We start from the raw sequence: 22,799 nt of genomic DNA, 5'->3' as shown, positions 1-22,799 counted from the left end.
CTGGAACTTGTGCTCCGCAACAAGAGACGCCGCGACAGTGAGAGGCCCACACACTGCGATGAGGAGTGGCCCCCGCTTGCTGCAAATAGAGAAAGCCCACACACCGAAACGAAGACCCAACACGGCCAAAAATAACTAAATAAAATAAATAAATAAAATTTTTTAAAAAGCTGAATAGGACCTTAAAGATCATTTAATCAACTCATTTTCCAAAGTATGAATTTGAAATCATGAGATGCTAAGTAAATTGTCCAAGATCACATAGCTAGCTATTAATGCCAGGAAGAGAACCAGGTCTACTGGCAGGCAGACTAGTGCTCTTTACATCACACAAGGCTGCCTTCTCCACTTGGGAAGAAGAAATGGTATTCATTCTTGATTATACCACTAGATTAAACAGCATCATAGCATCCATATAGCAAATTCTCAGGGAAATGTGATTTAAAAAAAAAATACTATCTCCTTTGGAAAAAATGGTGATAAAAGGATCTAAACTGGAAAGTTGTTTTGAGGTATAAACGAGCTGAATAATTATAAAGTGCCTGGAAAAGGCACTCAACAAATGTTACTCCCTTTCAACACCACAACCTCCTCCCCCTTCCTTTGTGATTCTACATCAAGACATCTCTCCCAGCTCTCAACTATGTCCCTTTTTATATTGTTTCTCCTAATTGGCAATGCCCTTTGACCTCTTCTTCAATGATGCTCATAAATTTCTCCAAGGCTCAGTTTAAGATGTGCCTTTTAAGAAATCTTCTGAACTAACTTACCCTATTCTAATTATTGTTTCGTCCTTCATTATCTAAATTGCTTATACTTTTAAATCATATACTTGCTTATACCTTCTTTTGAAGCTTTGTAATTGTAATTACTTCCTAGTTGCTTTGTACATTTTTATTTTCTTCCATAATTAGAATATAAGCTATCAGTGGACTAGAATATAAGCTCCCCAAAGACAAGGATATTGGTCTGTTTTGTTTACTGATAGATCACAGGCACCTAAAACAATGTCAGGAACATAGAAGGTGCTCAATAAATACTTGTGGTGACTGAACAAACAGGCAAAGATTATTTTTTCTTCTATTCATGAATCTCTCCAACATAAAGACACAGATATGAAACATTAAACATTCTGAAAAAAATGAAGATAGATATGCTTGTACTTTAGAAAATTCACAGAATTTTTTAAAATTAATAAAGCTATAATAGATGAATCAACTCACTGGCTACAAGAAATCATTTAGCTTCTTCATTACATACTCTCAGTGATTCAGTGGATATACAGTGGCAGCTGATACACAGAAGGTAAAGGCTTTAGTTAAGACCTAGAGTTTGAAATCTCCTGCCTATGGTAAAGAATTGCTTAACTTTGTTCTCTTTTAAAACTCTGAATTAAGAAGACTCTAACGAAAAAACACTAATTTCTGGATTACTCAGGTTTCAAGTTATATAAAATAACAGTACATAATTTTTCCAATACATAAATTTAAGAGAGCAACTTTATCTTTTTTAACAAACAACTTGTTTCACCCTATACATAAGTACCTGGAAGGCTGAAAACAGGATTGTACCTTTCTTGAAAATATTTTAAAAGTACAATTTTTGAGCCAAGCACATTCAATAACTATTTTTGATAGTGATAATCTTACAAGTTAGCCTTCCCAAATAAGGAAACACATTAACTCTGCCCAATATTACATTAACAACCTAAATGGGAAAAGAATTTGAAAAAGAACAGATACATGTATATGTATAACTGAATCACTTTGCTGTACACCTGAAACTAACACATCGTTAATCAACTATACTCCAATGTAAAATAAAAAGTTAAAAAATAAAAAAAATTTAATTTAAATTTTAAAAAATTCTGCCCCCCCAAAATTACCTGCATTTTAGCTTATGTAATTTAATCAAAATAAAAAAATCCAGCTACCCTATATATAGGACTGTACAAAGAATACATCAACATGGTTAGGCATTCAGTGACAAAACAGAATTGTGAAGGGTCAATATTTTTTTCTATGCATTTTAAGCCATATACCTCTACACATATGAAAAGATATCAGTGATAATCAGAATGCATTAAAAAACATGACTGATTACATAATCTCAGAGGTCTTAGCTACTATGCTGTTGCTATTTTTCAACTGTCCAACTATAGGACAACTGAATGATTAGAAAACTCTAGTCTAAGTAAGTGAATTACATTGAGGGAGATTATATTGTATAGTGGAATGAATGGGCTTTGGAGTCAGACTGGGGTTCATATCCCAAGTCTTTCATCTCCTACCTGTTTGATCACAGGCAAACTGTTTAACTTCTCTGAGACTCAGTTTATTTATAAAATGGACATAATAATTTCTCCCTTGCAGAGTTATGATGAAGATTTTAAAAGACAGTTATCACTCCTTTGCTTAAATCCTCCAATGATTCATTATAACTTATAAAATAAATTTCAAACTCCTTCAAAAACTACGTTCTTCCTTTCAGAGAAAGGAACCATGTTTTCTGATCTCAACATTTCTTAATATATGCAAGCAGAAGTGTCCAATAGGTAGACAAAATATAGGCTTAAAGCAGGAACACAAAGAAGGGAAGACAACAGACAAGCAAAGTTCAGCATCATCAAGCATCCAGACCACAAATTTACTCAAAGACTGCTATCTTTGTGATTTGGATATACCAGTCTTTATTCCTCCTACCTAATATCACTGTCATGGGGTTACTTATTAATCCCTGCTTAACAGATATTTTCGCAGTAATGAGCTAAAACAATTTTTCAAATACCCTAGGACAAGTAAACTCCTTACCATTCTCCTCCCTTAGGATGTCACAAGTTTTCTAATATTACAAATATGGTGATTTCAGCTTCTGTTTTAAGTAGTCCATTAAATTGTTAACCTTTTCATTTATCTCCTACTTCTAAAGTAATTCTTTATTATTGGCCAGACACTAAAATTTAGCACGTTCCAAGTGTAAGCTGGACTCTAGTTACTTACTTCCAGGCTCAACCTTAACTCTCTTTCAGGTTTTTCTCCCACGTATTGATGCCACTGTTTCCTCCACCAGAGAGTTAGCTCCTCTAAAGGTGGGAACCATATTACATCATCTATTCCCATAGCACTTAGCCTACCATCTCCAAAAAATCTATGCCACTTGCATTTACACATATTCAATAATTTCTTTGTTTTGTTTTGTCTTAATTCTCTATTTCCTAAAAGTCAAATAACTAAAACTAATTTGTGGTCTATCCTAGCTACCATTTACTGAATACTTCCCTATGTATCACTCTGTATTTTTTTGTTTTGTTTTGTTTTTTGGTACGCGGGCCTCTCACTGTTGTGGCCTCTCCCGTTGCGAGCACAGGCTCCGGACGCGCAGGCTCAGCGGCCATGGCTCACGGGCCTAGCCGCTCCACGGCATGTGGGATCCTCCTGGACCGGGGCACGAACCCGTGTCCCCTGCATCGGCAGGCGGACTCTCAACCACTGTGCCACCAGGGAAGCCCTGTATTTTTTTTAATCTACAAAATATCATCATATTTTATCCACTCTCAAATATCATAGACTTAATTTTAGAGGTGTTAAAACGTGAAAAATAGTAAATGGTGACTATGAGGTGCCACTGATTAGAAGACATATTCCATTTTCAGAGATCGTAAAACACAAGGAAAAAATGTACAAGAGAGTGCTTATAAACTTTGTCCTACATTACCTGTTAAACAGGTTAGTTACCTGTTGCAATCCCCAGTAATTGAGGGAGAAATGGATCCAAAGCCAGCTGCTTTAACTACTTCCTCTCCATTAAGTAAAATATGTACATATGCAATGTGTTGATATGCTCAGAAGATTACTTGCAAAACTGTCTTGCATACATTTATTTCCCCAAACTTTTTATAAAAGAAGATAAAGTTCAAAAGTTCACTGACCACCTCCATGAAAAATTTCATAGTAATAACTAAAATCTAAAATTCATTTTGACACATTTTAGGCAAATAAATATGTCTGACTTTATTAATGGGAATGTTTTCTTCTCTCAAAATGGCACCACATACCGTAGTTTGTTGAGAATACAAAGAGATGAATTAAGTATTTTTCATAGACAAAATATATATTACAAATTAATACCAAAGAAATTTGCCAATATATGTACAATTAAACATTTAAAGACATATAATTTCACAATGACTGTGCATTTTCACCTAACAAGCAGATATATCGACTGATAAATTTTATAATCACACAATAATACAGTTTCAAGTGTTTAGGGTATTGAATTATATATATATTACATTAAATAACACAGAACTTGATTCCAGAATAAAAAGCACTGTATTTTATCCATAAATATTTGCTAGTAGGATAGAAAAGGGAACATGGCAATATGACATTATATTCAACCTCAACCTAAGGATATCTTAGTAAGGGAGTGAATAAAGAAAAAGCAGACAGAGTGGTAATTAGGCCAGTAATAATCTGGTAATGAAAATTTATTTCAGGTAGTAGATTTTTTTTTTAAGAATTGGCAGGAATATTTAGAAAAGTCTAAACTTAGACTGTATCATCATTGAGCCTCAACTATAAGAAAGAACAGAACAGACTAAATTCCATTTCTCTCCCTCCCTTCGTCTTTCCTTCTGTGATAAATATCAACATTTCAGATTATTTTATGCTAGGAAAGAAGTATCACATCTGTAGAACATAAACTAGGAAGAAAGAAAGAAGTATGGGATTATGTTCAATAAATATATATATATATTTGCAGAAGTTATTATTAAATGTCATTTTCTTTTAAGAGTGAAAACAATTGGTAACCAAAGATTAAAAGGCTCAGAAATTTATATTCAACCCAAGATCTGGTTCTAACATGACTTAACTGAAATAGATTTGTAGATGAGATTTACTCAATACTTTGTACATCAGGTATTCTCAATTTGTTAAAAAAGTATACTATGAATTAAGAATTAATAATTGTATCAAAATTCTCATCTTACTTCTCCATTTCTCAACGTTGTGATGGTTCCTCTTGCTACACCCATTCTAAATAGTGTTTCTGTGGCCTGTGAATGTAAAAAAAGCAAAAATATATCATCTATAATCTGTATTCAACTGTACATTCCAACCCCAAAATGCAAAACATTCAACACTATTACATTTTTAGGAACTTCTAGAGAAGCATCAATAAGGCACAATAAGCTCTACATTATACTCCAGAAATATCATTTTCAGAACATTTTAATGCTATAAAGAGCCCAAACTAAAATATTTCAAAAGTTATTTAGATCTGCTATTATCACTCAATGCCTATAGTTTCAAATTAGCACACTTAAATAAGTTTAAAACTTAGTTTGGTTAACAAAGATTAAATAAAAATTTAGTACTTGAATTCAATTCAGAAATTATCATTTATTCTGATTTTTAGTCTCCATCTGATTTCAGATGACTTGACTGGTACTGAAATACTGACAGAAGATGAAGTAATTCAGTGATGTCATATATTAAATAACACCTGAAAAGACTTAATGCTTTCTATACACTAACAATGAACAATCCTAAAAGGAACCTAAGAATTTTGTTTATAATTGCACCAAAAAAAAAAAATTAAAATAAAAGACAGGAATAAATTTAACCAAAGAAGCAAAAGGCTTGTTCATTGAAAACTATAAAACACTGCTGAAAGAGATCTAAAAACATATAAATAAATGGAAAGACATTCTGTGTTCATGAAGTGGAAGATGTAATATTGTTAAGATGTCAATACTATCCAAAATGATCTATAGAGTCAATGCTATTCCTACCAAAATCCCAATGACTTCTTTACAGAAATACAAAAATCCATCCTAAAATTCATATGGAACCCAAAAGACCCCAAATAGCCAAAATAATTTTGAAGAAGAGGAACAAAGTTGGAGGACTCACACCTTCTGATTTCAAAACTTACTTTAAAGCTACAGTAATCATAAAGATATGTCATAAAGACAGACATATAGGCCAATGAAATAGGAGAGAGCTTGAAATAAACCCTTGTATATGGTCTAATGATATTCTATAAAGGTACCGAAACCATTCTGTGGAGAAAGGACAGTCTTCTTAACAAATGATGCTGGGAAAATACCTGCAAAAGTATGAAGCTGAACCCTTACCTTATACCATACACAAAAATTAACTCAAAAGAGATCAAAGACTAAATGTAAGAGTTAAAACTATAAAACTCTTAGAAGAAAACACATTGTTTTCCATTCATGATTCGGTATCTGATGAGGACCTGCTTCCTGGTTACTATAGATGATTTTACATGACTATCTTGTTTGTATCCAGACATGGCAGAGAACAAAGAGAAGCAAGCTCTCTCTGCACTCTCACAAGGGAACTAATCCCATTCATAAGGGCTCCTCGTCTAATCCTAATTACCTCCCAAAGGCCCTACCTCCTAATACCATAACACTGGGGGGAGAGGGTTTTGACATGAATTTGGGGGAACACAAATATTCAGTCCATAACAGGAGTATTCCAGTCAGAATGGGCAGTAAGTACAAAGACCAGTAGGTAGGATCATGTTTGGTATGTTCAAAGACAAGTAAGATGGCACATGAGGCTGAAAGAAAAAGATTACATGAGAGTCTGATTGATAAAAGAGAAGATGCAAGTTCCTCTGTTCAATATGTCTTTTATTTTTCCATCTGGTATAAGAGGAATGCATTTCCAACCTTTATTAATCGAAAATATTATTCAAAGCATGCTCTACTAAACAAATTTTTAAGAATTAGTATATGAACAACAAAAAAAGAGAGAATTTAAATGTAAAAAGTGAATGCACATCTAAAGAAATGCAGAGTGAAGGAGGGATAAGAAACTAGAGGAAACTGTAAGGAAACTGATGTATGTGTACAAAATCAGTGTTATCAGTGTAACATAAATAGCAGTGTAAACATATTAATTTAGTTATAAGGAAGCAAATATCAGAAGAAGTAAGGAAAAAGTTACAAGTAGCTGCCTCTGGGTTGTGGGACTCAGGCAGTGGAACAAGTAAATAAGAATACTACTCTTTTTCTACTAGTTTGCAGCATACTATTTGACGGTTTAAACTACTTGTAAATCCTTGATCAAAACTTTTTTTTTAACTTTTAAAGGAATCCCTAGTATCCAGTTTTGCAAAGAGGTCAAATACTTTACAATTTTAATAGAGTGGTGTATGTAAGAACATAGTTGAGGACTGAATAAGAGGGTATAAAGTCAGTGTGTTAAGAGTCAACTCTTGCAAAAAGTTTCACAATAAAAGTGAGGAATGAGACTGAGCTGTTGCCAGAAAGAGCAGAGTTGAGAGAAAATTGACAACAGGATATTTTGAGGATAAAAGACTTAGACAAGTTTTTAATGGCTTAGTAGAAGTAGTCAGTAAGATGGAAGAAGTTACAGACACAATAAGGATAATGGATCCTGACTGAAGGGCATTCCTGCAGAAGACGGTTAAGAGCACAGAGCAATCTGTTAGCTACGTTACATGGGAGATGGTCCAGATATAGGTAAATGCTTTCCTTCCCTCTCCCTTTCCCTCTCTGAATTAGGAAACAGGATTAGAAGAAGGAGGGGCATGGGGTTGGTGTTTGATATCTACAATGCTGTTAGAAAACTAAAAAACTTTTAGGACAAACACTGCTGACTTTGTGATTGCAGCACAACATGAATATGATTCCAATGCATAATTCACAGAGAGTTAAAATAGGCCAGTAATGGGGAGGAAGAAAGGTTATTCATACATGCAAACAAAAACAAGCAGTAAATGAATGACTTTGCTATGACAGAATTTTACTAAAGCATATACAACTAGATGTTGAAAGAATTATTTACAGAAATCTTTATTAAAGGAAAAGAAGTTCTCACCACTGATAAACCGCATTTTTTTCTATTCTTAATGATAGGTACATTAAATTACATCTTCCATCTTCCTGTTTCTTTTTAAACCTTATTTAATCTAGTAACGTGATTAAGAGTCCTCAGCTAGGTCAGGTTAGTTACTGTATATATTTGAGGACCAAAAGGGGAATGGCAGAGGCAACAAGCACTTGGGATGAAATACACAACTTCTCCTCTAAACCACATCAAACTACTTACTCTTTTGTGTCTCAAAAACCTGAGGCAGTTTGAAGATCTAATTCTTCTTCTGCACTTTCTCCAGTAGGAAGAGAATACCAAATTCAATCTTTTGTTTCCAACTAAATTGATTTATTTCATGAGCTCTTCCCAGCAACATGTTTAAGGACGTCTCATTCTAACAGCACTCTGTCAGCTCAGCTCAGCTTCCTTTGATTCTATAGGAAAGCACTGGAGTGAACAACATTCTTTTGACCTCTACTAAAGAGATTGCTTTTAATTTACTTGTTACCCAAACAACGACTAACAAGTATCCAAAACAATGAGATACAGGGCTAATTCTCAGCATTTGTAAATTTACCACCAGCAAATTCTTCATTGAAATTTCCCTCTCCTTGAGTTTTGATAACAACTAAAATGATTAATACTAAAAGCATTCATTAAACATCTGTCACTGGCAGGGAAAAAACCATATGTAGGTCCTCAGTTAAAAACAGGTTATCAAGAGAGACTGCTTTTAAGTAGAGTGTTAGATAAAAGTGACTTAGGAGACATGAAATCTAGGTGTAAGAAATGCAAAGTTCTGACTGGATCCTTGTGTTTGTGTGTGCAAATCAAAAAAGAGCCAGAAGGATATACAATGAATTGGTAACAGAACTAATCTCTGAGTGGATTTCTTCATTTTCTAATGTTCCATCATGCACATATACTTTTTGGTAACAATAAAAAGAAAAGTAACAATTTTTGTGCACTAAAAGATAAAACAGATTTAAAACAGAATTTTGGAACAAAATAAAATGTTATAATACAAGCAATACTACACTGAGTACCTCCCAACGTGAAGATAATCGAAAGTCAACAGAGACTCATGTTATTACAGTTTAATGCTTTTTAATGCATTAAATCAACACAAAATAAGTAAAATTAACAAGAAATATATATTTAATAGACTTTACCTTGAAAAGCAGTATGATTATAAAAACTTTAAAGCATCATATTAAAAAAAGACTTCACTGTGTTAATTTAACATGCAGTTTACAGATATAAATACAAAAGTTGTATTTAGCATATGTTTATTTCCTATTAGTCAAGCAACTAGAATTCTAGTTATCTTATTTCCACTATTTACTCTCTGGGCAAGCTTAGGCAGGTCATTTAAACTCTCTAAGCTCTGACCTCCTCTGTAAAAAGGTGACAGCTAATATCAACCTGTTTTCCTGTGGTGGTCAATGCAGGTGTTAACGTATGTGAAAAGCTCTGTAAAGAGCTAGATAAATGTAAAATACTGAATCCAAGGTCTAGTTTAGGACTTCCTGAGATGAAAAGATGTTTCAGGAATACTAATTTTTATGTATTCCCAGTGCCTTGCAAAAAATATAACAATACAGCATAAAGATTAAGAATGCAGGTTTTAGAGACAGACTGTTTAGTTCAAATTCTAGCTTTGCCATTTGTAAGATGTGTGATCCAAACAAGCAACTTACTTCTTTGAGCTCATTAACAGAATAAGGATAACAATGGTATGGAACTCAAGGAAAAGTGTAAGTGCTCAATAAATGATAATTTTATTACTATTAGTATCTCAAAGGAAATGCAGAATTCCAATTCTACCTTAAAAAGTGGTCATCAGATTGCAATTAAAAATTACATCAGATGGCAATGAAAAAGGTACTATATAAAACAGTCAACCACAAATAGCACATTATGCCATATGGCTATTTATTTATGCTAAAATTCTTGACAAGACAACCAGAAAAAAAGAAAATTTACATTATTTCAAGAAGATTAATTTAGCAAAAGTCTTCAGAAATCATATGCAATAGTCATTCCCCAGCTGTTTATCCTGGCCATAGAAGAAAAGAGATTTAAATACTGAGGTTTTTCAGCACCAGCTGCTTCCCTCTCTATGATGATAAAAATACAAAGTAAAAAATAGAAAAACTGGGCATTAGCTATCTGCTTCTCACTAAAGAAGCACTGCATGTTACAAATCTAGTCATATACTTTCAAAATACACAAATGCATTAGCATAGCAACCAAGACCTTTGTGAGGTCCACAAACCATTCTCACTCTCTTTCCTCCAGGCAGCTGCCTACAGGCCACCCGTTCCAGCTCATTAATTACAATTCATAACTTCAGGGCCCATGCACTGCAGCAGCTACAGCACAGGGAGCAAAACCTCTGAGAGAAACTCTTTCTAGTCAGAAAACAGGGAAGAGGGCCCCAAGTGAACCAGAGAATGTGTAGGGAATTAATCCCTGGTTCGGGGGAGAGGTTCTGTCTTTTTTTTTCTCTTGACTCTGCCCCAAGGACAGGCCCTAATTATAAGATGAAGCAGCACCAGTGTAGGTAGTTAAAATTGGAAAATAAATTCTGTTTTTCTGGGCAAAAGCATATGGAAAAGGGGACCTCTGTAGTCCAAAGAAGAAAGGAAGAATGCCCATTATTTTTTTCACTCTTTTCTCTATCCACTTTGTCCCAACAGCAGACCCTGAAGAGTGTGTGCAGCTGGAATAGCAGAGCAGGCAGCTACAACTCTGAGAGAAATCCTGTCTTTCTGGACAGAGGACCAGAAAGAGGAGGCCCAATGAAGCAGAGAATAAAGAGGCAATCCCTGAAAGGAAGAGCTGGAAAAGGAAATCTCTTAACTAAATCTGTGTTTGAACTAGCACAAATACAGAGCTCACCCCTCACCAGCATACGCATGGAACAGACCCAAGTAGCAAAGCAAAGGCTTTCAGGGCAAAACTACAATTAAAACTACCACCCAAGTCCCAGCATGGCCCATAAGTGGCACACAGTCAGGACAGACACAAAGCAACATAGGAAAGGCAACTGACATTGGAGCTACTGCCCACTGAAGACGAGACAGAACTTGCAGTCTGAATCTAACAGGGGACTGCTTACTACTAAAGAAAAAAATAACGATAAATAAATAAATAATAATAAATGTTTAAAAGATCAACACTCTCCAGAGGAGTTTAACAGGATCCAGAGTCTCACAACCTGACATTCAAAATGTCAAGGACCGGGCTTCCCTAGTGGCGCAGTGGTTGAGAGTCTGCCTGCCGATGCAGGGGACACGGGTTCGTGCCCCGGTCCAGGAAGATCCCACATGCCACGGAGCGGCTGGGCCCGTGAGCCATGGCAGCTGAACCTGTGCGTCTGGAGCCTGTGCTCTGCAACGGGAGAGGCCACAACAGTGAGAGGCCCGCGTACCACAAAAAAGGGAAAAAAAAAAATAGGATTTACATCAAAATGTCAAGGACCAATCCAAAATTACTCAACCTGAAAAGGACAAAAAATCGTTACCACAGCTCAAAGAAAAGACAATCAGATGTTGAAATTACCAGACAGAGCCTGTAAAGGAGCTATTATAATTACATGAGGTAAGGTTAAACACACTTGCAATGGATGGAAAGAGAAGTTATCAGCAGAGAAACAGAAACTTTAAAAAGTGGAACTTCTGGAACTGAAAAATCCAGTAAGAGAAATAAAAAATTCAGTAGACAGGGGCTCAACAGCAGAATGAAGAGAAAAGAGAAAAGAATCAGTGAACTTGATGATAAATAAATAAAGATTATCCAGTCTACAGAAGAGAGAGGAAAAAAGATTGAAAACAGAAACTGAGCAGAACCCCACAGACTTGAAGGAGAATAGCAAAAGATCTAGCATTTGTATTATCAGAAACCTAGAAAGAGAGGAAAAACAGATTGATATATGTTTCTCTATATATTGATATAGAGAAAATATATGAAGAATAGCTAAAAACTTCTGAAATTTAGTGAGACAAACATTTACAGATTTAAGCTCAGTGAACCTCAAGTAAGATATGCACAAAGAAAACCATACCTAGACATATCATAAACAAAAATGCTGAAATCCAAATATAAAGAAAGGATCTTGAAAGTAACCAAAAAATACATACATATATATATATATATATATATATATATATATATATATATGTATGTATGTATGTATATGTTATATAGTGGAACAACTATTAAAATGAGTATGGATTTGCCATCAGAAACCATCAGAAACCATGGAAGCAAGAGGAGAAAATATCTTTTAAGGTTTTGAACTATAAACCCAGAATTCTATATCCAGCAAAAATATCCTTCAGGAATGAAGGCAAGATAAAGACATTCTCATGCAAAAGAGACTAAGAATCTGTCACCAGCAGAAATGCTTTAAGAAAATGCTAAAGAAGTTTCCAGAGGCTGAAGAGAAATAATCCTAGAAACAGATCCACACTGTATGTTCAATTGATTTTCTACAGAAGTATCAAGGTACATGGGAAAAGACTAGTCTTTTCAACCAATGGAGCTTTAACAATTGAATTTCTCAACCAAAATATATGAACTTCAACCTACACCTCACTCCATACACAAAAACTAACTTAAAATGGAACACAGACTTAAATGCTCGTGCTCAAACCATAAAACTTATGCAAAAAAACAATGGAAAGAAACACTTTATAATTTGATTTAGGCAAATATATGATACACAGGGGGGGAAAAAAGAATAAAACATTGAAGTATTCATTATGACAGTTACTATCCAAAGATGGCCACACTAATTTATATCCTATCCCACATGTACTTCTTAAAATGTGACACTGACTCTCCTCCATATGTCATATATTCCCTGCCCTTGAACCTGGGACCTTTGAAACTACCTTGGCAACTGTAACTTAAACATACTGAGGCAGAAATGATGCTGATTTTTAAGGCTAAATCATAATGGGCAAAATGCCATCTGCCTGGTGCTCTCACTTTGTCTGGACATGTGCCTTTGGAGCCCTGAGCTACCAAGTAAGAAGTCCAACTACCTTTAAAAGGTAATTTTTACATAGTTTTTCACCATGCTAGAAAAACTATGTAAAAAGAGAGAGAGATGCCCCAGCTATTCCAACACACAGCTATTCAACTACTCCGAGCCAAGGTGCCATTCATGTGAGTGAGTCTTCACATGATTCCAGTCTTTAGCTTTCAAGATGTACCAGCCAATGTCAAGCAGAACAGTCATAGGCTATTCCAGGCAAGCCCTTCCCAAACTGCAGATTCATGCAAAGTAAATACTATTGTTATTTTTAGCCACTAAACTTTGAGTAGTTTGCTACACAGCATCAGATAACTATACAATGATAAAAATGTGTCTTTAATAAAAATTAAAGGCCTTTTGCTCTTGACTCAACTGAGAAAATGAAAAAGCAAACCACAAACTCACAGAAACTATCTGCAAAAATATATCTGACAAAGCACTTGCATTCAGAATATATAAATAATTCTTACAACTCAAAAATAAGACATATAACCAAACAAATTAAAATGAACAAAATATGTCAACAGACCCTTCATCCAAAGAAAAAAGATATGTACACACATATAGTATATTCATCTGTAATATGTATGCATGCACATGTGTGTGTATATTGTGTATGTACATATACTCTCATAAACACACAACATACATATACATGAATGGGCAAAAAGTCAACAAAAAGATGTTCAACATCATTAACTTTTACGGAAATGCAAATTAAAACCACAATTAGATACTATTATACATGCACAAGAATGGCTAAAAATACTAGAAAGAATAACAACAGCAAGTGATAGTGGGAATATGGAGCTACTAGAACTCTCATACGTTGCTGGTGGGAACACAAAATGGTACAGTCGCTTTGGAAAACAGCTGGTCAGTTTTCTATGAAGTTAAACATAAACTTACCATAAGACCCAGCAATTCTATCCCTAGGTATCTACCAAAGAGAAATGAAAACATATGTCCATCTGTATGAATTGTAGAAAAGCCAAAATTACAGTGACAGAGAGCATATCAGTGACTGCTTGGGACCCGAGAGATATGGGGGGAGGGAACTGACTGCAAAGGAAAAAGTGAGACTTCTTTAGGGAAGAAATTCTGTTTGATTATGGTCGTAGTCACACAACTATAAACATCTGTCAAAACTCATCAAACTGTACACTTAAAACAGGTGATAATCATTAAATATAAGCTGTTTTAAAAAAAAAAACGCACACCTGTCCCTCTCCCCAGAGCAGTTTCCAACTAATTGGTAACTTAATCATCACCAGCCATTAGGAAAAACCTGGGTACTACTCTAATGACAAATTTTATAGGAAGAATACATACATACTTTAGATACAGATTTCATCTTAAATTCATATAAACTGGGGGCACAGGTAGAGGTTGACCAAAGCAGAAGAAAATTAGCAATAACACTAAAGCCAAGAATAAATGCAAAAGATGAATAATCTAGGAAAGATACAGTCTGTATGTCACACTCAGAGGAAGACTTAGGGATCCAAGAAGAGTAAATTGTTATGAAAACTCCACATTCCATACAAAATTCTACATTATCACCATTTAGGAACCACTGCCTTATTATGCACTTAACTTGATAATTACATAAAATAAGTACTATATATAAAACTGAGCAACTGACAAACAAAAATCACCAATCTCACCTTCACTTGCAGATGAATGTTCTTGTACCTGTGTTTTCCATCCACTATTTGCCCAAGCAGAAACTTGAGTCATCCATGAATCTTTTCTCTCAACAACCTATAATACTTGTTATAAGTAATATTTATTATAGCATTTTACTTATAACACTTATTAGAGTATAATACTTATTCGAGTAATTACCTATTCATCTAAAATCCTCACTGGACTATAGGCTGTATTTCACTCATCATTATACCCCTAGCACCTAACACCTCAGAAACACTTAACTGTTGAATGAATGCAAGAATTAATGAATAAGTAGTTATTTGGACTGTGTCAAGTAAGCACTTATTTATTGATAGTTTGGGGATATGTGCTTTACCAAGGTGTGAACAAATATGTCCCAAACTATATTATAACAATTTCAGATGCTGAATGTATAACTCATTAACCTTTCTTGTTAATGAAATCAACTTGATCTTTTTAGACAACACAAATGTCATAATCTGTTTTCATTCACTACACAGGAAATATGCATTACATATGGAGACAGTGGACGTTAGCAATGGTTTTAAGGTTACAAAGAATGTTACTTCTGTTTATAGATATGGGTTGGTTTAAGTTATCCAGAAATTTAAACAATAAGCAGATGGTTTGTTTCCAAATTGATAGCAGTCATCCGGCTCTAAAGAAGAGTGTACTTTTGTAAATACATGTTCTGTCATGTTCTATGCAATGTGACATGATGAAATAATGTACTATGTTATGTTTTGCTTTTCCTCTTTGAACATAATAAAACTTAAGAAAAGCATGGATATTTTCCCCCCACAATGTTATCTTCTTAGACTTAGAGTCAAAACAAACTAAGAAAGGATAACAACAAACAAAAATAAACCCACAAATGCTGAGATTTAGAGGTAGATTTCAATTCTGTTTCAAAACAAAATAAGAGTTGAGTCACTCAGAGTTTTCTCAATCATTAAATGGTGATAATATTAAATATAATAATTGAGAGTGTTTAACTTAAAATTTGAGACTGGGGAATAAAGAATTATATCTAAATTTGATTTTTTCATTTCATTAGCATATAAAATATTTTTAAGTAGGCAAGATTAGCATATGTAATAATCATTAGATGATTATACAACATCCCTCCCCCTTCCTTCAGTTCCCTCCTCTATTCTAACAAGATGCTGATTTTGTTTAGGTAATCTACCTTCTTTTACAAGGCTATTAACTAAATCAGTAATGTCAATCCCATTCCTCTTGCCAGTGATTTTTTTTTAGATACAGGCATATGATATCAGAAATAAAGAAGGCAATTTCATAATAATAAAGAGGTTAATTCACCAAGAGGACATAATAAACTTAAATGTTTATGGATCAAAAAGCAGATATTCAAAGCATATGAGTCAAAAACTGATACAACTGGGACTTCCCTGGTGGCGTAGTGGTTATGCATCTGCCTGCCAATGCAGGTGACATGGGTTCGATCCCTGGTCTGGGAAGATCCCACATGCCACGGAGCAACTAAGCCCGTGCGCCACAACTACTGAGCCTGTGCTCTACAGCCCGCGAGCCACAACTACTGAGCCCGCACACCACAACTACTGAAGCTCACGCACCTAGAGCCCATGCTCCATAACAAGAGAAGCCACCACAATGAGAAGCCTGCACACCACAACGAAGAGTAGCCCCTGCTTGCTGCAACTAGAGAAAACCTGAGTGCAGCAACAAAGACCCAACGCAGCCAAAAAGTAAGTTAGTTAATTTTTTTTAAAAAAATCAAGCAATGTAATTCACCATACTAAACTAAAAAAGAAAACTGCACGATCATCTCTAGAGATATGGGAAAAACATCTGATAAAAACATCTATTCCTGATAATAAAAACTAGGAATAGAAAGGGACGAGCTCAAATGAAAAAGGGCATCTACAAAAAATCTATAGCTAACATATTTAAGGGTGAAAAGATTGAATACATTCCCCCTAGGATCAGGAATAAAGCAAGATGTCAGCTTGATTTCTATTCAATATTATAGTGGAAGTCCTAGCCAGTGCAATAACACAAGGAAAAGAAATAAAAGGGATCCAGATTACAAAGGAAGAAGTAAAATTTTCTTTATTTCTCCACATGACATTCTAATAATAGCTAAAAACCCAATAAACAACTTTTCCATTTTAGAAAAGGCAAAACTATAAAGACAGTGAAAAGATCAGTGGTTGCAAGGGACTAATGAATAGGTAATTCACAGGGGATTTTCAGGGCAGTGAAACTATTCTACATGATACTGTAATCATGGATATATGACATTATGCATTTGTCAAAACCCATAGAACTGTACAACAGAAAGAGTGTACCCTAGGGTAAACTATGGGTTCTAGTTAAAAATAATGTATCAATATAGGCTCCTCAACTGTAACAAATGTGCCACACTAATGAGATGTTAATAATAGGGGAAAAGGGAAGGGGAGAATGTGGGAACTATCTGTACTCTCTTTTCAATTTTTCTATAAACCTAAAACTGCTCTGAAAATTAAGTCTAGTTTTAAAAAGTATATAGGTACAAACTAAAAAGAAAATGAAAGGTCATATATCAAGGTAAAAAATAAAAGAAAAAACTCTTTAACAAAACTAAATTAGAAATAGCACCTTTTTTACAACCAAATTAATTTAATAAAAAACCAAAATATGAGTGAAGCTAGATGACAATGTGAATTTAAACTCATTTAAAACATCTAACAGTTACTCATTCCATACTAGAGTATTAAGAGTCATTAACAACGACTATAATAGCCAGATATGCAGTCCAATCTCTACAGGCCATGAAAAGGACAGTAAGGAAAGAAGGGGCAAAAACAGAAGGAGGAATTGCAAATATGGAAGCCCATTCCCTTTCCATGATGTCAGGATTTCAGTCAGATGATTTCCAAAATATCAGTAGAACATTAAAGAGTTATGTCCTAACATCCAATCTGTTCATCTAAGTCTTCCCAGAAAAAATTAGAAATAGAAACTGTATGTCCTTTACCACCATCACTACCATCATTATCATGAAATTTATTGACAAACATAAAAGCAAAAGGTCAATGAACCAAAAATCGTAGAGTAGTAGGATTTAAATAGCCTGAGTTCTTGATGACATCACTGAATCCTGGAACTGCTACTCTCGAGACTCCTTGTAATTTATTTTAAAAATAAATGTACTTATACTTTAAGTCACTTGCAGTTGGGTATCCAGCTAATTGCATCCAAATAAATCTATAAGCATAGTGAAGAACTTGCCTCAGAATTTGTTAAAATGAAATCTTTATCTCGGAGTGAAACTCTGGATTTATTTATCAATCCTTAAATATTCTGAGTTCTAGATGTCTGGAAAATTATAAAATAATTCCCTAAATATTTATATTTTATAAATTTGGGGCTTACTTTTATCAAAGAAAAAATGTAAACAGTTTTATATTATTTGTGACAGAAAGAATAAGGAACATGTATAACAAAAATAAACTGTGCTGATAATACAAACCTTGCTGTTCCTTTCATCTATAGCTATACCACTAATAAGTTTTTTAAAAGGAAAGTAGAGGTTACAAATCATAAAATCAGAAAGTGAGAAGATACGAAAACCCCACCTACTCAGTGTTAAGCCAGAACTCTAAGAAAAATAAACCTAAACCTACTTAATTTCCAAAAAGGAAAATGCATGGGCATTTGGAAGAAATAATTCACTGAAGTTTCTTACAACCAACCTGAAGCTCCCATGCCACACAGTATTCCAGTATATGAATACTATACAATTTGCTCATCTATTTAACTGCCAGTGGATCCTTGAGTTGAATTGAGTTTTTATAATTATGAACATGCTGCTCAAATTATTCTTGTTGGTTTCTCCTTTACACATGAGAAAAAAAATTTCTCTAGTACATACTTAAAGAACGGATTGATGAGGTGTAGGATGTGTGTATATTCAAATTTATTAAAAAGTACCAAATTGTTTTCTAAACTGACTGTACTAATTCGCACTCCTACCAGCAACAGATAACAGTTATTATTTCTAGCAATATTTTTCTCAAGGTTAACAAAAGAAAGTTCATCAAGTATCCTGTAAGAATCTAACGAAACATTGGAATAAAATTATTCATTTCTTCATGTACTGACTACCTATATAATGATACCATACATGTGGTAGGAACTCAGTAATCAAAAGCATTTCCTTAGCCTTCTCCTAGTAGCAAAATCTTAGACATTTGCTCTGCTAAAGATTCTCTTATTACAAGTAATAGAAACCTACAAAAAAAAAAAGTACGTATTAAGTTGAAACAGCTGGAGCAAAGATCTAGCATCAGAGGAGTAGAAGGTTTGAAGGAAATATGTGTACACACATATACACACACACACATGCACAATTAAGACTATGGAATAAAGGTGCTGTCAAAGTGTATAGGGGCTATAGTTTTGTTTCCAGCTCTAATGTTCTTAACAGGGAATTATAAAAGGTTAGAAGACAGGAGTTTTACTATACTCTACAACTATATCTCCAGCAATTTCTCTCTTAACTATGTAACCGACTCAGAGAGTAACTGGGACTAAACACAATAAAGCCAAAGTAAGACTCTAGAACCAGCATGATCAGATAGTCGGAGAACTTATTTATCTGCCTATTTAGATTTAAGAGATGTTGAAAGTCCCTTTCACCTCCAAAACAGATCTTCATTTCCTCTCACAGTGTGTGAAACCACATTTGCATTATTGAATTTTGTTGGATATTCAGGGTTTTTCATTAATTAACAAATATTTGCATTGAGCTGCAAATATCTCTGGACACAGGAAACTTATGAAAAATTAGCTGACAAGGACAGGCACCTGAAGAAAAAAAGAAATAGGAACGGAGACGCTGAAAAAGAAGGTGGGAGAGTACCAAACAAAAATTTTGCCTACTTTTGCCATTTTACTGATATCTGGCCCCCAAATTACGGCTGTCTTTAATTGACTGGAAATTTCATCTACTGAAGACCAGTATCCTAAATTGGCATAAACTTTTGTTTGGGTTTATTTACTGTTATAACTTTCCAGTATGTTCTACCAAATTACACTTATTTCTAACTACATTAAGAGTACAATCAGGGGCTTCCCTGGTGGCACAGTGGTTAAGAATCCGCCTGACAATGCAGGGGACATGGGTTCGAGCCCTGGTCTGGGAAGATACCACATGCCGCGGCGAAACTAAGCCCGTGCGCCACAACCACTGAGCCTGTGCTCTAGAGCCCGCGAGCCACAACTACTGAGCCCACGCCACAACTACTGAAGCCCACGCACCTAGAGCCCATGCTCCATAACAAGAGAAGCCACCGCAATGAGAAGCCCGCTCACCACAACAAAGAGTAGCCCCTGCTCACTGCAACTAGAGAAAGCCCGTGTGCAGCAACGAAGACCCAACGCAGCCATAAATAAATAAATAAATAAATAAAATATAAATAAATAAATAAACGTCAGTGTTTACATTAAAAAAAAAAAGAGTACAATCATACAAGCTCGATTCCACACCTAACTTAAAATGAGAGAAAGAACTAGGGATAAAAATGGAGAACCTCATAAAAAGAAAAAGTGACGTTTCAGATTCTGAAATGCTAGCGCTGCAGAACCTGAAGGCCATGAGTCTTGATTAGTCCCCAGAAAAGCCTGCTTATGGAGACTGTGTGGCTGGCACCCATGGAGCAAGTAACTTGGCATGAAAGGAACCCTTAGTATTTTGTATTAATTGAAGTAAGACATTTAAGAATTGGTCAGTTCACACCAATTGAACACAATGCTAAACATTATCCTTAGACACCAAACAAATATTTAATGACCTATAAACAGTACCTCAATATTGAATTCTTTGTCTGATTTAAGTCGAAAGGAACCAGATTACATTGTTATGGTTTTAACAAAGTAAACAGGAGTTCGGTTGTTAACAAATATATCGTAAATAAACTTAGCCCTTTTTATCTACACTTGAATATGTGTTTTTAAAAAGAATGTAATAGATCCCAATTCTTTTTTTTTTTTTTTTTTGCGGTACGCGGGCCTCTCACTGCTGTGGCCTCTCCCGTTATGGAGCACAGGCTCCGGACGTGCAGGTTCAGCGGCCATGGCTCACAGGCCCAGCCGCTCTGCGGCACATGGGATCTTCCCGGGCCGGGGCACGAACCCGTATCCCCTGCATCGGCAGGCGGACTCTCAACCACTGCGCCACCAGGGAAGCCCTAGATCCCAATTCTTAATCATTCTCCCTAAATCCACAATTTCTCATTATTTCCTGTACTAGTTTGCCTCTGCTGTTGACTTTCATTTCCATCACAGATTACTCTAAAAGGAATTCAGAATCCAAACATAAATTTTATAAACACATAAAGTATATATGCCTACTTAATAATCAAAACCAGCCTTCTTTAAATGTAATGTTTCCTTTCTAGTACTTCCAAATATGCATATACTTCATAGGGTCTTTATTAGCAATTTTTAACACCAAAAATGGAAACCATGTCTTTTTAAAAACATCAGATTCATAATGGTACAATCAGTAAGTCCCTTTCTCCCACAAGTGTTTATATATACAAACAGTGTGCTATATGAATTAAAAAAATAGTACTTGTAAATCTATATACTGTTAGCAATGACTAAATTTCCTTCTCAAAAAAAATTTTTTTTAAAAAGCAGAAGAATACAGTATATTAAATTTTTTGCTAGAAAGTTAATTAATGTAATGGCTTTAATTATGGTCATTTTTAATGAAAGGATGAATAATTATAACTGTTAAATAAAATACTTTAAAATATTTGATGAAAGTGAAATAAAATTGAAGAAAAAAATTTTATACTATTATCTATGTAAAAATATCCATTTATGTACATAGGCACAATACTCCAGACTTCTAAAGAGACTGCTATAAAAATTAAGTTTCAAGAACCTATTAATAAAGACATGAATTATAATTATTTTTCAAAATAATTAATAAAGATTTATATTGATCCTGGGAATTAAAATGCTCTATATGTGCATACCACTTTAACAAATCACTTGCATAAATATGTTCTAATCTAAGATAATTTCTAACTCTAATTTAAAAAGTGATAAATAAATAATTTAATTAAATGGTTACCTTTCATCTGGACAAGGGATTTTAACCTGTTTTGCATCATGACCCCTAAGATGTTTAACTTAACACTTTCATGGGTGTTCCCAAGATTATGGGTAATTAATGTTATGCTAGCTTAATTCATCCCTTTGTTTCACTCAAAAAACTGTATCAGAATGCAATTCAGGGAAAGTTATGCTACTAAAAAGATAATTATAATATTTTCACTAGTACAAGTAAAAATTTACTGGAGCATGCCTCATAGCAGATTTTAGTACAATATTTTTCTTCATACAATTGCTGAAAGCAACTGATATAAGAGAAGGGAGGGGTGGCAATGAGAGAGAAGGTATACTGATTGCAAATATTGCTTTGGTAAAAGAATAAAACAAATTAGTATAAATTTTAGCGGCTAACCAAAATTTGTCTATCTATATGACATTTAAATTTTCTAGAGCTCTTATAATCCTCTACAATAGCCTGAGAACTGGCCCCAAAGCTTCCAATACTGCTGCCCATCTCCCCTACAATTATTTCTTCCCAAATCAGCTAGAGTAACTATTTGAAAAGGGAGATCATATCCTATCACTCTTTTGTTTAAAACTCTCCAATGGTTTTCTTAACATATACACACTACAATATATAAAATAAGAAAACAAGGGCCTACTATATAGCACAGGGAATTATACTCAATATCTTGTAATAACCTATAATGGAAAAGAATCTGAAAAAGAATATACATACATATGTATGTATAACTGAATCACTTTGCTATATACTTGAAACTAACACAACATTGTAAATTAACTACACTTCAATAAAAAATGCATAAAAAAGAATTTTTTAAAAGTCTCCAATGATTTTCTATTAAATGTAAAATAAAATCTAAACTCCTTACTATGGCGACAATGTCCTAAATATGAACTGTCTTCTGCCTATTTTTCCAACCTCATTTTATACCACTCTGTCCACCTATAACAGTCTTCTTGGCTGTTGCCAAACCAAATGACCAAGCTTGCTCCCAACTAGGGATCTAATTTACTCACTGTCCACTCTCCCTGAACACTCTTCCCCAAGATCTTCTCAAGCTCTGGCTCATTAGAATACAGCTATG

At 34.4% G+C, this 22,799-nt stretch overlaps 1 protein-coding gene across 2 annotated transcripts in view; it reads right to left on the bottom strand.

Moving 5' to 3' along the window:
* Positions 1 to 22,799, bottom strand: part of TMEM135 (transmembrane protein 135) — a 240,567-nt gene that overhangs the window by 135,296 nt on the left and 82,472 nt on the right. For both annotated transcript variants that reach the window (XM_081241468.1, XM_081241469.1), the window contains exon 5: positions 4,994 to 5,059. In XM_081241468.1, coding sequence (XP_081097594.1) covers positions 4,994 to 5,059 — 66 coding nt within the window. The remainder of the gene's footprint in view (positions 1 to 4,993; positions 5,060 to 22,799) is intronic.

This window comes from Mesoplodon bidens (genome assembly GCF_964165515.1).
Source record: "Mesoplodon bidens genome assembly, chromosome: 7".
Classification (NCBI taxonomy): domain Eukaryota; kingdom Metazoa; phylum Chordata; class Mammalia; order Artiodactyla; family Ziphiidae; genus Mesoplodon; species Mesoplodon bidens.
This window is presented reverse-complemented; position numbering and strand designations above follow the sequence as displayed.